Raw genomic sequence first — 13,593 nt, 5'->3', positions numbered from 1 at the left:
AGCACCTAACTTAAGGCACCATTTATAATAATAATTTATTTATATGACGCCATACCGGGGAGGTTCTAAGCGACCCACAACAAGAAAAAAAAACAACACATACATTTTAATAAAAAATCTTAATAAAATACAGCAAAAAAGGCAATGCATACATTTCAATAAAATTGATCAAAATGGAAGTGCCAACCATGCAGGTAGGAAACGTAGGAGTAAAATGCAACATGGTTGAAATGAAAAGAAAAAGACAAAAACGTTACGATATCAGCCTATTAAATAACTGAGACTTTAGTAATTTCCTCAAATCTAAGTAAGAAGGAGCTTCTAACATCATTTTTCCGGTCTGTCACCAGGCTACTTACTTTCTCACTTTTCTTGGAGTCATTCTAATAAAAACACACGGAGAGTGAAGTTATTTACAAATCCCTCTGTAAAATCTTGCCATTACAAGAAGCTCCTTGATAGAACCTTTTCTTTTCAGGCCGCCAAATTGAATACATGGCTCGGTATAATGATGTTAGAAGCTTCTTCTTATTTAGATTATAGGAAATTATTAAAGACTTATTTATTTAATAAGTTGATATCTTAACATTTTTCTCTTAACTTCATTATGTTTTTATCACTTGTATTTCTATCTATATGGCATGCTTTTTATTCTGATGTATTATTGAAATGTATGTAGCTCCTTGTTGTATTTCACCAAGACAAATGATGGGTTGTATCCGTAGAAGTTTTATCAGCCGGAAGCCCGAAGTTATAATGCTGTTGTACAGATCCATGGTGAGGCCTCATCTGGAATATTGAGTCTCACTTCAATAGTGTGTAAACTCATGGAAACACTAATTAAGCATAAATTAGATACGATCTTGAATGAGGCGAATCTCCGGGATCCCAGTCAACATGGATTCACCAAGGGTAGGTCCTGCCAGTCCAATCTCATCAGCTTCTTTGACTGGGTAACAAGAAGGCTGGACTTGGGAGAGTCCTTGGATGTCGTATACCTAGACTTCAGCAATGCTTTTGACAGCGTCCCACACCGTAGGCTGCTGATCAAGATGGAATCGATGGGGTTAGGAGAGACACTAACTGCATGGGTTAAAGACTGGCAAGTGGCAGACTCCAGAGAGTGGTAGTTAACGGTACCCTCTCTAAAACGTCGGAGGTGACCAGCGGAGTGCCGCAGGGCTCAGTCCTGGGCCCACTCCTCTTCGACATATTCATTGGGGATCTGACTCAAGGGCTTCAAGGCAAGGTAACCTTATTCGCTGATGACGCCAAACTATGCAATATAGTAAGCGACAGCAATCTACAGGATACTATGGTGCTTGACCTGCGTACATTAGAAAGTTGGTCCTCGACCTGGCAGTTGGGCTTCAACGCCAAGAAATGTAAGATCATGCATCTCAGAAACGGAAATCCATGCAGAGCTTACACTTTGAATGGAGAAACCTTATCCAAAACTACAGCAGAATGAGATTTAGGAGTAATCATCGGTGCAGACATGAAAACTGCCACTCAAGTGGAGAAGGCTTCATCTAAGGCACGGCAGATGATAGGTTGTATCAAGAGAAGCTTCGTCAGCAGGAAGCCTGAAGTCATAATGCCGTTGTACAGAGCCATGGTGAGACCTCATCTGGAATACACAATTCTGGAGGCCACACTACCGTAAAGATGTGCTCAGAATTGAGTCAGTTCAGCGGATGGCCACCAGGATGATCTTGGGGCTAAAGGGTCTCTCGTACGAAGAAAGAATGAACAAATTGCAGCTCTACACTCTCGAAGAACGTAGGGAGAGGGGAGACATGACTGAGACATTTAAGTACATTAAGGGACGTGTCGAGGTGGAAGATATCTTTCTTCTCAAAGGACCCTCGACAACAAGAGGACATCCACTCAAACTCAGGGAAGGGAAGTTTCGTGGAGACACCAGGAAGTACTTCTTCACGGAAAGAGTGATTGAGCATTGGAACAAGCTTTCAGTGCAGGTGATCAAAGCCAGCAGCATCCCAGACTTCAAGAATAAATGGGATACCTATGTGGGATCCCTACGAGGGTCAAACAAAAGAATAGGGTCACTAGGGTATAGACTATAGACCTGAAAGAGCGGGTCAATAGAATGGCAGTATAATTATAATCAAGGGGGTCAGTAGACTTAAAAGGGTGGGTCAATAGTGTGGGCAGACTTGATGGGCTATAGCCCTTATCTGCCGTCATCTTTCTATGTTTCTATGTTTCTATTGTGTACAATTCTGGAGGCCACATTACCAAAAAAATGTGCTGAGAGTTGAGTCGGTTCAACGAATGGCCACCATGATGGTCTCGGGACTCAAAGATCTCCCATATGAGGAAAGGCTAAATAAATTGCAGCTATACTCACTCGAGGAACGTAGAGAGAGAGGAGACATGATAGAGACGTTTAAATATATCACGGGCCGTATTGAGGTGGAGGATGATATCTTCTTTCTTAAAGGTCCCTCGGCCACAAGAGGGCATCCGCTGAAAATCAGGGGTGGGAAATTTCATGGTGACACCAGGAAGTTCTTCTTCACCGAAAGGGTAGTTGATCATTGGAATGAACTTCCACTGCAGGTGATTGAGGCCAGCAGCGTGCCAGATTTTAAAAGGAAATGGGATACACATGTGGGATCTCTAGGGGGGTAAAATCAAGGGGGGTGGGTCATTAGAGTGGGCAGACTTGATGGGCTATGGCCCTTTTCTGCCGTCATCTTCTATGTTTCTATGAATTGTATGTATTGTTTCCTGAGTTGTGAGCTGCTTAGAACCTCCCCGGTATGGCGGCATACAAATAAATCGTTATTATTATTATTATTTTAACGGCCTGAAAAGAAAAAGTTTTCTTGAGGAACCTCTTATAACGGCAAGATTTTATGGAAGGATAAGTAAATAACTGCGCTCTCCGTGTATTTTTATTAGAATGACACATTATAGCTGGGCCAGCTAAGGAGTTGCAGGGCGAGTTGAGCCTTGTGAGCACGTGGCTACGTGCAGCTAACAGAGAGGGCTAGCAGAGGGCAGAGCGGAGGAGACAGCAAAGCCGGTGCAGCGAGGAGAACCGGAGAGAGAGCTAGCAGGGAGAGAGAGGAAAGAGCAGGCAGCGGAGGAGAGAGTGGAAGCAGAGCGGAGGAGGCAGTTAAAGTGGAGAGAGGGCGGAGAAGGCAGCGAGTGGAGCGGAAAGAGGAACGGAGTAGCAGAGCAGACCGGGAGAGAGGCAGACGGTACACGGAAGGGGGAAGAGGCGAGAGTTAGCTCCGCCTACCCCCCGACGTCACCAAACTAACTCCCCCCCATAAAAGGGGAGGAGCCAACGAAGGAATCCACAGCGCTGGGCCAGCTAAGGAGTTGCAGGGCGAGCTGAGCCTTGTGAGCACGTGGCTACGTGCAGCTAACAGAGAGGGCTAGCAGAGGGCAGAGCGGAGGAGTCAGCAAAGCCGGTGCAGCGAGGAGAACCGGAGAGAGAGCTAGCAGGGAGAGAGAGGAAAGAGCAGGCAGCGGAGGAGAGAGTGGAAGCAGAGCGGAGGAGGCAGTTAAAGCGGAGAGAGGGCGGAGAAGGCAGCGAGTGGAGCGGAAAGAGGAACGGAGTAGCAGAGCAGACCGGGAGAGAGGCAGACGGTACACGGAAGGGGGAAGAGGCGAGAGTTAGCTCCGCCTACCCCCCGACGTCACCAAACTAACTCCCCCCATAAAAGGGGAGGAGCCAACGGCGCGCAGCCGTTCGGCGCGCCTTTGCGAAGGAGCCTTGCGAGGGAGCCAGAAACGCCAAGTAATTCATTTTTCTCTTTTCTCATTTCTCTTTTTCTATTTTCTCTCTCTCTTACCCACAGCAGGAGCACACCAGCACTTCACGAGAGCAATGGAGGACCCAGGATCCCAGAGGTACTTTCCGGTATACTGCACAGAGTGCAATATGTACGACTACCTCCCCTTGGGAAGGCGGGAGTACATATGCAGTCGGTGTCAGGAACTGGAAAGCCTGAGGATGGAGGTCGGCAGATTGAGGGTCAGGGTCCAGGAACTGGAGGGACTGGAGGGACTGCGCACCACAGAGGAGACGAGCTGGTCAACCAAGGACACAGACGGAGCAGGCCCCATTGTGGACCAGGTGAGGGACCTCGAGAGATTCATCGAGGAGGCCTATAGGAAGGTGGAGGAACGGGACCAGCAGCGGCACAGACGGATGTCAGCAGACGAGACCCAGGATCCACAAGGTGAAACCGGGGAAGGACCTAGCGGAGGAACCACGCAAGAGGAGGAGACCGCGACTCACCGGGACCCCGAGGGAGAGACACCGCACTACACCAAGGACACGGACCTGAGACAGAGGAGGTTGCTGAGGAAAGGGAAGTCTGCTATTGTGGTGGGAGACTCGATCTTGAGAGAGGTAGATAGTCACATAGCTGGAGGAAGGGAGGACCGGCTAGTGACTTGTCTCCCAGGGGCCAAGACACGAGACGTCACTGATAGGATCGAGAGGATCCTGGACGGAGCAGAGACAGAGGAGACTGCAGTGATAATCCACGTCGGAACGAATGATGTGAGCCGGAGGAACTTCAGCATGGCCACACTGACTGACCAGTTCAGGGTCCTGGGACGAAAGCTGAAGCGGAGTACCCGAAGGGTAACATTCTCAGAGATCCTGCCTGTACCGAGAGCAGATGCAAAGAGGCAGGCAGACCTCCAGGCTGTGAATACATGGTTGAGGAGATGGTGCCAGGAGGAGGGCTTCCACTTTGTGAGGAACTGGACGTCCTTCTGGGGAAAGAGTAAGCTCTACCAGCGGGACGGCCTGCACCAGAGCACAGCGGGAACTAGACTACTGGCAGCCAATGTGAGGAATGAGATCGAGAGGGCTTTAAACTGAGGAGAGGGGGAAAGCCGACAGCTGATCTGATGTTGACGCTTCGGACAACAGTATCCAGAACAGATGCTGAACGGGCTGACTGCAAGGAGGAAGTAAAGAGACCGGCGGATCTTATGATCAGACAGCGAGGGAAACATCAGGTAAAGGGAGCTTGCTGGGAGGAGACTAAGGGGCATGTAGACACAGGGGGACTGGGTGGCAAGAGGGCGAAAGCTGAGGGCAATATAGGGGTGCCACAAGGCGAGGGGGATCAAACAGAGGCTCAAGGGATGATAGCCCAGGAGGGGGCCGGTAGGGCTAGAAAACCCAGAGGAAAAGCGGGGAAGTGGGGTGGCGGGAATGTGGGGAAGCCGAAAGCTACGAGGGTTAAGGCTGATGGCAAGGCAGAAGCACAGGAAACAGGAGAACTGCCCGAAATTCAAGGGGAGGAGGCCCAGGTAAATGCAGAGATGGAGGAAAAACAACGGGACCTGCGGTGCTTATACGCAAATGCAAGAAGCCTCATGGCAAAGATGGGTGAACTAGAGGTCGTGGCCAAGGGGGAGGACCTGGATATAATTGGAATTACAGAAACATGGTGGACAAAGGAGAATCAATGGGATGTGGTGCTGCCGGGGTACAAGCTCTACAGGAGGGACAGGACCCACAAGAAGGGGGGAGGCATAGCAATATATATAAAGGACTCTATCTACTCGGTCGGGCAATGGATATGGCAATGAGGGCAGAGGGGCTGGAATCGCTATGGGTCAAATTGCCGGGAAACAAGGGTGCAGGCATAAAACTGGGGCTGTTCTATCGCCCACCTGGTACGCCAGAAGGAGTCGGACACGACTTGGAAGCTGAACTGAGACAGGAATGCGGGACTGGAAGTGTAACAGTGATGGGGGACTTCAACTACCCGGGGATAGACTGGAGTACGGGTCACTCCAACTGCCCTAGGGAAACAGGATTTGTAGAAGCTGTGAGGGACTGCTTCATGGAGCAACTAGTCAGGGAACAGACGCGAGGGGGCGCTACTCTTGATCTCATCCTAAACGGATTAGGGGGGCCTGCAAGAGGGGTAGAAGTGGGAGGACCACTAGGCAACAGTGACCACAATGCGATCAGATTCACATTAGAAAGGGGGACACCCACAGTAAGGAGGACCGCAACAACTGTGCTCAACTTCAGGAAAGGGAACTATGCTGCTATGAGGGAAATGGTGGGGAGGAAGCTCAGAAACATCCTTAGGATGGAGACTGTAGGAAGCGCCTGGACCCTATTCAGGGACACACTGCAGGAAGCACAAAGATTGTACGTCCCCAGTTTCAGGAAAGGCTGCAAGAACAAGCGATCAAAGGACCCGGTTTGGATGTCAACTGAAGTAAAGAGGGCAATAAATGACAAAAAAGTATCCTTCCGGAGATGGAAAAAGGACCCAACGGAGGAAAATCACCAGGCGCACAGGAAATGCCAAAAGGAATGCCACTGGGAGGTTAGAAAAGCAAAAGGGAACTACGAAGAGGGGCTGGCCAGGGAGGCAAAAAACTTCAAGGCATTCTTCAGTTACGTAAAGGGGAAGCGACCAGCGAGAGAGGAGGTGGGGCCGTTGGACGATGGGGACAGGAAGGGAGTGATTAAGGAGGATAAAGAGGTAGCTGAGAGGTTGAACACGTTCTTCTCGTCAGTTTTCACGAGAGAAGACACATCTAATATACCGGACTCAGAGGAGCTCATGAGTGGGGAACAGGCTGAAAAATTGGAGCACATAGAGGTAAGTAAGGAGGATGTCCTCAAACAGATAGACAGGTTAAAATGCGGCAAATCACCGGGCCCGGACGGGATCCACCCAAGGGTTCTGAAGGAACTAAGACAAGAAATAGCGGGCACAATCCAGCATGTTTGCAACCTATCCTTGAAAACTGGAGAGGTACCAGAGGACTGGAAATTGGCGAATGTCACACCTATCTTCAAGAAGGGATCGAGGGGTGACCCCGGGAACTATAGGCCAGTGAGCCTGACTTCAATTATAGGGAAGATGGTGGAAGCTATGATCAAGGACGGCATTTGCGAGCACATCGAGAGAAATGGCCTACTGAGAACAAGCCAGCACGGATTCTGTAAGGGAAGGTCATGCTTAACGAACCTTCTGTATTTCTTTGAGGGAATAAGCAGTCGGGTGGACAATGGGGAACCCATAGACATCATTTACCTCGATTTTCAAAAGGCTTTCGACAAGGTGCCACATGAAAGGCTGCTTAGGAAGCTGTGGAACCACGGGGTGGGAGGGGATGTGCACAGATGGATCAAGCACTGGTTGTCGGGTAGACTGCAGAGGGTCGGAGTAAAGGGCCAATATTCTGACTGGCGGGGAGTCACGAGCGGTGTGCCACAGGGATCGGTGCTGGGGCCGTTACTCTTCAACATATTCATCAATGACCTGGAAAAGGAGGCAAAGTGCGAGGTTATAAAATTTGCAGACGATACCAAACTGTGCGGCAGAGTTAGGTCCAAGGAGGAGTGTGAGGACCTGCAAAGGGACCTGGACAAGCTGGAAGACTGGGCAAACAAATGGCAAATGCGCTTTAACGTGGAAAAATGCAAGGTCATGCATATAGGGAAAAAGAACCCGTTGTTCAACTACAAATTGGGGGGGGGCATTGTTGGGAGACAGTAGTCTTGAGAGAGACTTGGGTGTGCTGGTGGATGCATCATTGAAGCCATCTGCACAGTGCGCAACAGCCTCGAAAAAAGCCAACAGGATGCTGGGCATCATAAAGAGGGGCATAACAACCAGGACGCGGGAAGTCATCATGCCATTGTATCGAGCGATGGTGCGTCCACATCTGGAATACTGCGTTCAATATTGGTCGCCGTACCTCAAGAAGGACATGGCAGTACTTGAGAGAGTCCAAAGGAGAGCAACGAAACTGGTAAGAGGGCTGGAACACTGCCCATACACCGAGAGGTTGGATAGGCTGGGGCTCTTCTCTCTGGAAAAAAGGAGGCTCAGGGGAGATATGATAGAGACCTTCAAGATCATGAGGGGCATAGAGAGGGTGGATAGGGACAGATTCTTCAGACTGAAGGGGACAACAGGTACGAGGGGGCATTCGGAGAAACTGAAGGGAGATAGGTTCAAAACAAATGCAAGGAAGGTTTTTTTCACCCAAAGGGTCGTGGACACTTGGAATGTGCTACCGGAGGAAGTGATCAGGCAGAGTACGGTACAAGGATTCAAACAGGGATTGGACGGTTTCCTGAGGGATAAAGGGATCGTGGGATACTGAGAGAGGTGCTGGGATGTAACACAGGTATAGAAAGCTAACCAGGTAATAAAAAATAGTATAGAAACCCAACCAGGTCTTGCATATGCAAGACCGGAGGGTTAGGACTTCGATGGGAAGATAGGACTTCAATGGGAAACCAAAGTGGCAAGGGGGCCCCTTCTGGTGATTAAGACAGGTCGTGACCTGTTTGGGCCGCCGCGGGAGCGGACTGCTGGGCAGGATGGACCTATGGTCTGACCCGGCGGAGGCACTGCTTATGTTCTTATGTTCTTATATAACAGGCATGTAAGCAGACAGTTATAAAATTATCCCTTGCATTTTTTAGGTAGGCTGATAGGTTGAATTGACTGTCTGGGGTTAGTTGGTGCTATTGTGGAGAACAACTCTTGCATTATACAGTGCCCTTCAAAAGGATGAGATATGCTTCCGAGATGTAGGGCAGAAGAAGCTTTAAGAGGAAGAACATAAGAATAATGGTCCATCTAGCTCAGTATCTCTTCTTCACGGAGGCTGATCCAAATCGCAAGTACCTGGCAAAAACCCAAATAGTAGCAGCATTTCATGCCACCAATCCAGGGCAAGCAGTGGCTTCCCCCGTGTCTGTCTCAAAAGCGGACTATGGACTTTTCCTTCAGGAACTTCTCCAAACCTTTTTTAAAACCAACTACATTAACCGCTCTTACCACATTCTCTGGCAATGCGTTCTAGAGCTTAACTATTCTCTGAGTGAAAAAAATATTTCTTCCTATTATTTAAAAAAAAGTATTACTCTGTAACTTCATCGAGTGTCCCCTAGTCTTTGTAAACAATCGATCCACTTGTACCCGTTCTACACCACTCAGGATTTTGTAGTTTCCAGGGTCATTTTCCCATAAGAATAGCCTTACTGGATCAAACCAATGTTCCATCAAGCCCAGTAGCTCATTCTCACGGTGGTCAATCCAGGTCCCTAATACCTGGCCCAAACCATATTCCAGGGCAAGCAGTGGCCTCCCCCATGTCTTTCTCAATAATGTAGAAACATGTTGGCAGATAAAGGCCAAATAGCCCATGTAGGCTGCCCATCCACAGTAACCATTATCTCTTTCTCTCTCCGAGAGATCCCACATGCCTGTCCCAGGCCCTCTTGAATTCAGACACAGTCTCCGTCTCCACCACTTCTTCCAGGAGACTGTTCCACGCATCTACCACCCTTTCTGTAAAAAAGTATTTCCTCAATTACTCCGGAGCCTATATCACCTCTTAACTTCATCCTATGCCCTCTCATTGCAGAGTTTCCTTTCAAATGATAGAGACTCGACTCATGCACATTTATATTACGTAGGTATTTAAATGACTCTATCATATCTCCCCTCTCCTGCATTTTCTCCAAAGTATATAGATTGAAATCTTTAAGTCTGGCCCCATACTCCTTATGATGAAGACTACATACCATTTTTCCTCTGGACTGACTCCATCCTTTTTATATCCTTTTGAAGGTGTGGCCTCCAGAATTGTACACAATATTCTAAATGAGGTCTCACCAAAGTCTTATACAGGAGCATCAATACCTCCTTTTTCCTACTGGCCATACCTCTCCCTATGCAACCTAGCATCCTTCTAACATCCGTCACTTTTTCAACTTGTTTGGTCATCTTAAGATCATCACCATACAATCACACCCAAGTCCTGCTCTTCTATCGTGCACATAAGTTCTTCACCCCATAAACTGTACCGTTCCCTCTGGGTTTTGCAGCCCAAATGAATGATCTTGCATTTCTTAGCATTAAATTTTAGCTGCCAAATTTCAGAGCATTCTTCAAGCTTCGCCAAGTCTTTCTTCATGTTATTCACACCATCTGGCATGCCTGCTCTATTGCAGACTATGGACTTTTCCTCCAAGAAATTGTCCAAACCTTTCTTAGAACCAGTTATGCTATCCACTCTTACCACATTGGTGAAGGTCTCTGCCGCACTCTATGCGCAACCAAACATAAGTCTCTTGGGGATCCTGCCGATCAATATTCAGCTTGTTATGGTCAGTGTTTTGTTTTTTGTTTTTTAACGCTGACAGAATTAGTCCTAGATATTCAATGCTCGACAATGTTTGATCACCAGCATTGAATATCCAGGGCTAATTCATTGTGTACTAGCCATGGAGTCTTATGCATGTCGTAGTTGGTATTCAGTGGGGACCTGTACAAGACAATTATATGGGTCCCGGTTGAACGTTGGCTGGGACCTGCATACAGAAAGTTTCTAGCCACTCCTGACCCCCCCTTTCTTCCTCTCACCTACCCCCAAAACCTCCCCGTAAGATTCTGGCACGACTGTACTGTCCAGTATCAGTTTTCTCTTATCCAGATACCATACGAGGGGCCAAAGCTCTCCGCCCAACCAACAAGTTGGAGCAGTCTCCATCGAGGGCTATACACGTGGAGGGGCATAATCAAAAGATACGTCTAAATCCTTTTTATGCCTAAGTCGCTATTCGCCCAAAGTCGGACATGGAAAAAAGTCCATTTTCGAAAAATACATCCAAAATATTTTTTGGGGGAAAATTGTCTACCTGTACGTCCAGCTGTCTGATCGTCCAGAACGCTAAGTCATCTATCTTTATACCCCATTTTCATTCAAAAGACCTTTGGATGTAGGCGGGGTCAGCAAACTGATGGACTGGATACCCAAACATTGCACCAAACAGGGCACTGCTGTGAACTTCACAAAAAGGGTACCACTTACACATCTCACCACAACAACCTTATAGATCATGGAGAGTCCCCCCAAACACCCCCAAGAACCTACTAGACCTACCAGTCCACCACCCCAATAGCCCTTATGGCTTCAGGTGTCATTTATATGACAGTACATATGGGTTTTGGGGTTTTTGGGGGTGTATATGTTTCACCATGCATGCAGTGGTTAGAGTGGCTTATGGGCCTGGGTCCTCTTCTCCATGGTTCATTAGCCCCCCTCCCCTCCCCCCCCCAGACCACTTAAGCTATCTCTGTGCAGCTCTACTAGGCTTTCCTATGCCAAGCTGCCAGGTGCTGATGTTCTGGAGACAGATATGTGACGTTTTTATTACGAATTTTATGGCGAGGGGAGGGGCAGTGATCACTAGGGGAGTGTGTAGGGGTCTGTACTTTGTCTCTGCAGTGGTTATCTGGTCACTTTGGATACCTTCTTGTGACTTAGACCTGGTTTTAGATGGCCTAAGTCACAACGTCCAAGTTCCGTCTAGGCAGTGTTGTTAAACTTTTGGTTATACATGCAGTACAACTAAGTCTAGGACGGCCCATGTCCTGCCCAAATCCCACCCTCACCACTCCTCCTAAAATGGCCCTTTTAACTCTGGGCGTACTGCAGCACTGTGAAGGCCTAAGTCATTTTTAAGATACGTCTAAAACCCGGTTTGATTATCAGCACTTGGACGACTTGTCTCACTAATCGTCTAAATGCCGATTTAGTCCGGTTTTTAGACGTATTTCCGCTTTGATTATGAGCGCCTCAGTCCAGCAATTTTCTACTATTTTTTTTTCTCTATTTTCCCAACAGAATTTAAAAAAAAAATGGAAAATCACTGGACTAAGTGTATAGCCCTCAATGGAGACTGCCCCAACTTTGTTGGTTGGGCTGAGAACTTTTCAGTGGCCCCTCGCATATCACCTTCTCCATTTAGTTTTGTCCTAATGGTGCTGCTGAAGCTGTTCCTTAGAAAGATGAATGCAACAAGGCTAGGGGAAGATGCCATAAAATAAAGCAAAGATTAGAACCAGAAGGCCCTTTGGCATAATGCTTCATTTTAGTTTAACCCACAGGCATTTGTGGAGCAATAGAAGGGAGCAAGGAAGAAGGCAAAGGGGGGGGGGGGGGAGGGATGAGACAGAGCCCTTGAACAAAGAGAAAATCAGAGACAGGCTAGGAAGAGAGACTGTGACCTGACAGACGCTGTGCCTGCCGAGGTCCCGGGGAAGGCAGACAAGAGGGGGAGTAGAAAGCCCAGGGAAGGTGCACCCAAAGCCCGTCCTGGACACTATATCGATTACCCGGAGCCTACTAGTTCTCCAGAATTACAGACTGTGAAATCCGGGGATCCACTAGGGGGAGCCGGTAGACCCAAGAACTTGCCAGGTTGCAAATATTCAGGTCACCACCGGGGGAGGTTCCAGCTGACTCAGCTAGAGCAGGGCGTGTCCCTGCTCTAGAAAAGCCAGCAGGTTGGGAGAAACAGTTAGGCAGGCTAGGGAGAAGGATAAGGTTCCTCTCCCACAATGACCCCCCCTGGTCCAAGCAGAGGTGAGAGCTGTACACCCATGGAGGTTACCGAGGCTGGTGAAGCACTGAATCTACAACTACTGGACGAAGAAACCCCGATGAAATTACAAGGGAGTTTGCCTGAGGAAGTTGCTGAATAGCCTGAACCGACGGAGGTTGGATTTACTACCAGGTGCCAGGAATGAACTACTTGACTGTGAGTTTTTGTTTGGGACTATTTTTGAACTCTGCATTTTGTTTTTGAATACTGGAAGCTGTGAGTGTGTCTTTTGGGTGAGGTTTGCTAACACCCAGGGAGGGAATTGTGATAGCTGTGTGAAAAGCTGTTTTATAAGGCAAACCTAAGACACTCTTAGTTTCCCAGCAGTGCTTCAAGAGGCTGCTGGAGGCTTCTGTTTGGAAACTGTGCACCGCCGGATACATATCAGAGCAGAGAACTCTATTGTTTGTATTATCACCTGCTGAGGAGCAGGTTAAGAACTGCCTGAGGAAATAAGCTCTAATGAGAGCAGGATCTCATGAGGATTAGGATCCTTTGTTTCAAGGAAAGAATCCTGATCTGCGGTGACTTATTTTGCTTTTTGTGTTTTGTTTTACTTTGGGATTCTGTTGCAAGAAGCGTTATTCATTTTTTTGCTGATGCCATTCTGACTTTTTTTTTTTTAAAGTAAATTTATGTTTTGACTATATAACTGTGTGGTGATTTATTGAGCTGAGTTCCTCTTGTCAATCCAATCCTGCAGGGTGACTCCAGGCCGTCAGAATTTTCTTTTTGTTCACCACTAGTAGTGCTATTGAGTCCCGATCTCGGGCAGCAGAGTGGTTACAAGATGAAAAGTGAAGGGGCAGAAAATGAGAATGGTGTTAAGACACCACTTACCTTTGGTCCTTGAGGCCCGGGGAGACCATCTTTACCAATCCTACCAGGTACACCCTAAACACGAGAAGTGCAATAACGTAATCAGATTTTAAACAGTAAGGGGCTCATTTTCAAATCACTTAGACACACAAAGTACCATAGGGTAAGAAAAGAAATAGTAGCAGTAATATATTCCTAGTAATATATTACAGGCAACATATCACTAGTAATATATTACTTTTAAAAGTATGAATAACCACTGTTGAGTAAGTTACTTTCCAAAAATAATATAAATCACACTACAGTAAAACTTAGTTTGCAAGTGTTTTGCA

The 13,593-nt window shown here is 47.6% G+C and overlaps 1 protein-coding gene across 3 annotated transcripts in view; it reads right to left on the bottom strand.

Annotated features, from left to right (window-relative positions):
• COL22A1 (collagen type XXII alpha 1 chain) overlaps positions 1-13,593 on the bottom strand; it is a 766,089-nt gene that overhangs the window by 222,770 nt on the left and 529,726 nt on the right. For all 3 annotated transcript variants that reach the window (XM_033933743.1, XM_033933744.1, XM_033933745.1), the window contains exon 25: positions 13,283-13,336. In XM_033933743.1, the coding sequence (XP_033789634.1) occupies positions 13,283-13,336 (54 nt within the window). The remainder of the gene's footprint in view (positions 1-13,282; positions 13,337-13,593) is intronic.

This window comes from Geotrypetes seraphini, chromosome 2 (assembly GCF_902459505.1).
Source record: "Geotrypetes seraphini chromosome 2, aGeoSer1.1, whole genome shotgun sequence".
Taxonomy (NCBI): Eukaryota; Metazoa; Chordata; class Amphibia; order Gymnophiona; family Dermophiidae; genus Geotrypetes; species Geotrypetes seraphini.
The sequence above is the reverse complement of the archived record's forward strand: the minus strand, read 5'-3'. Positions and strand labels throughout refer to the sequence as shown.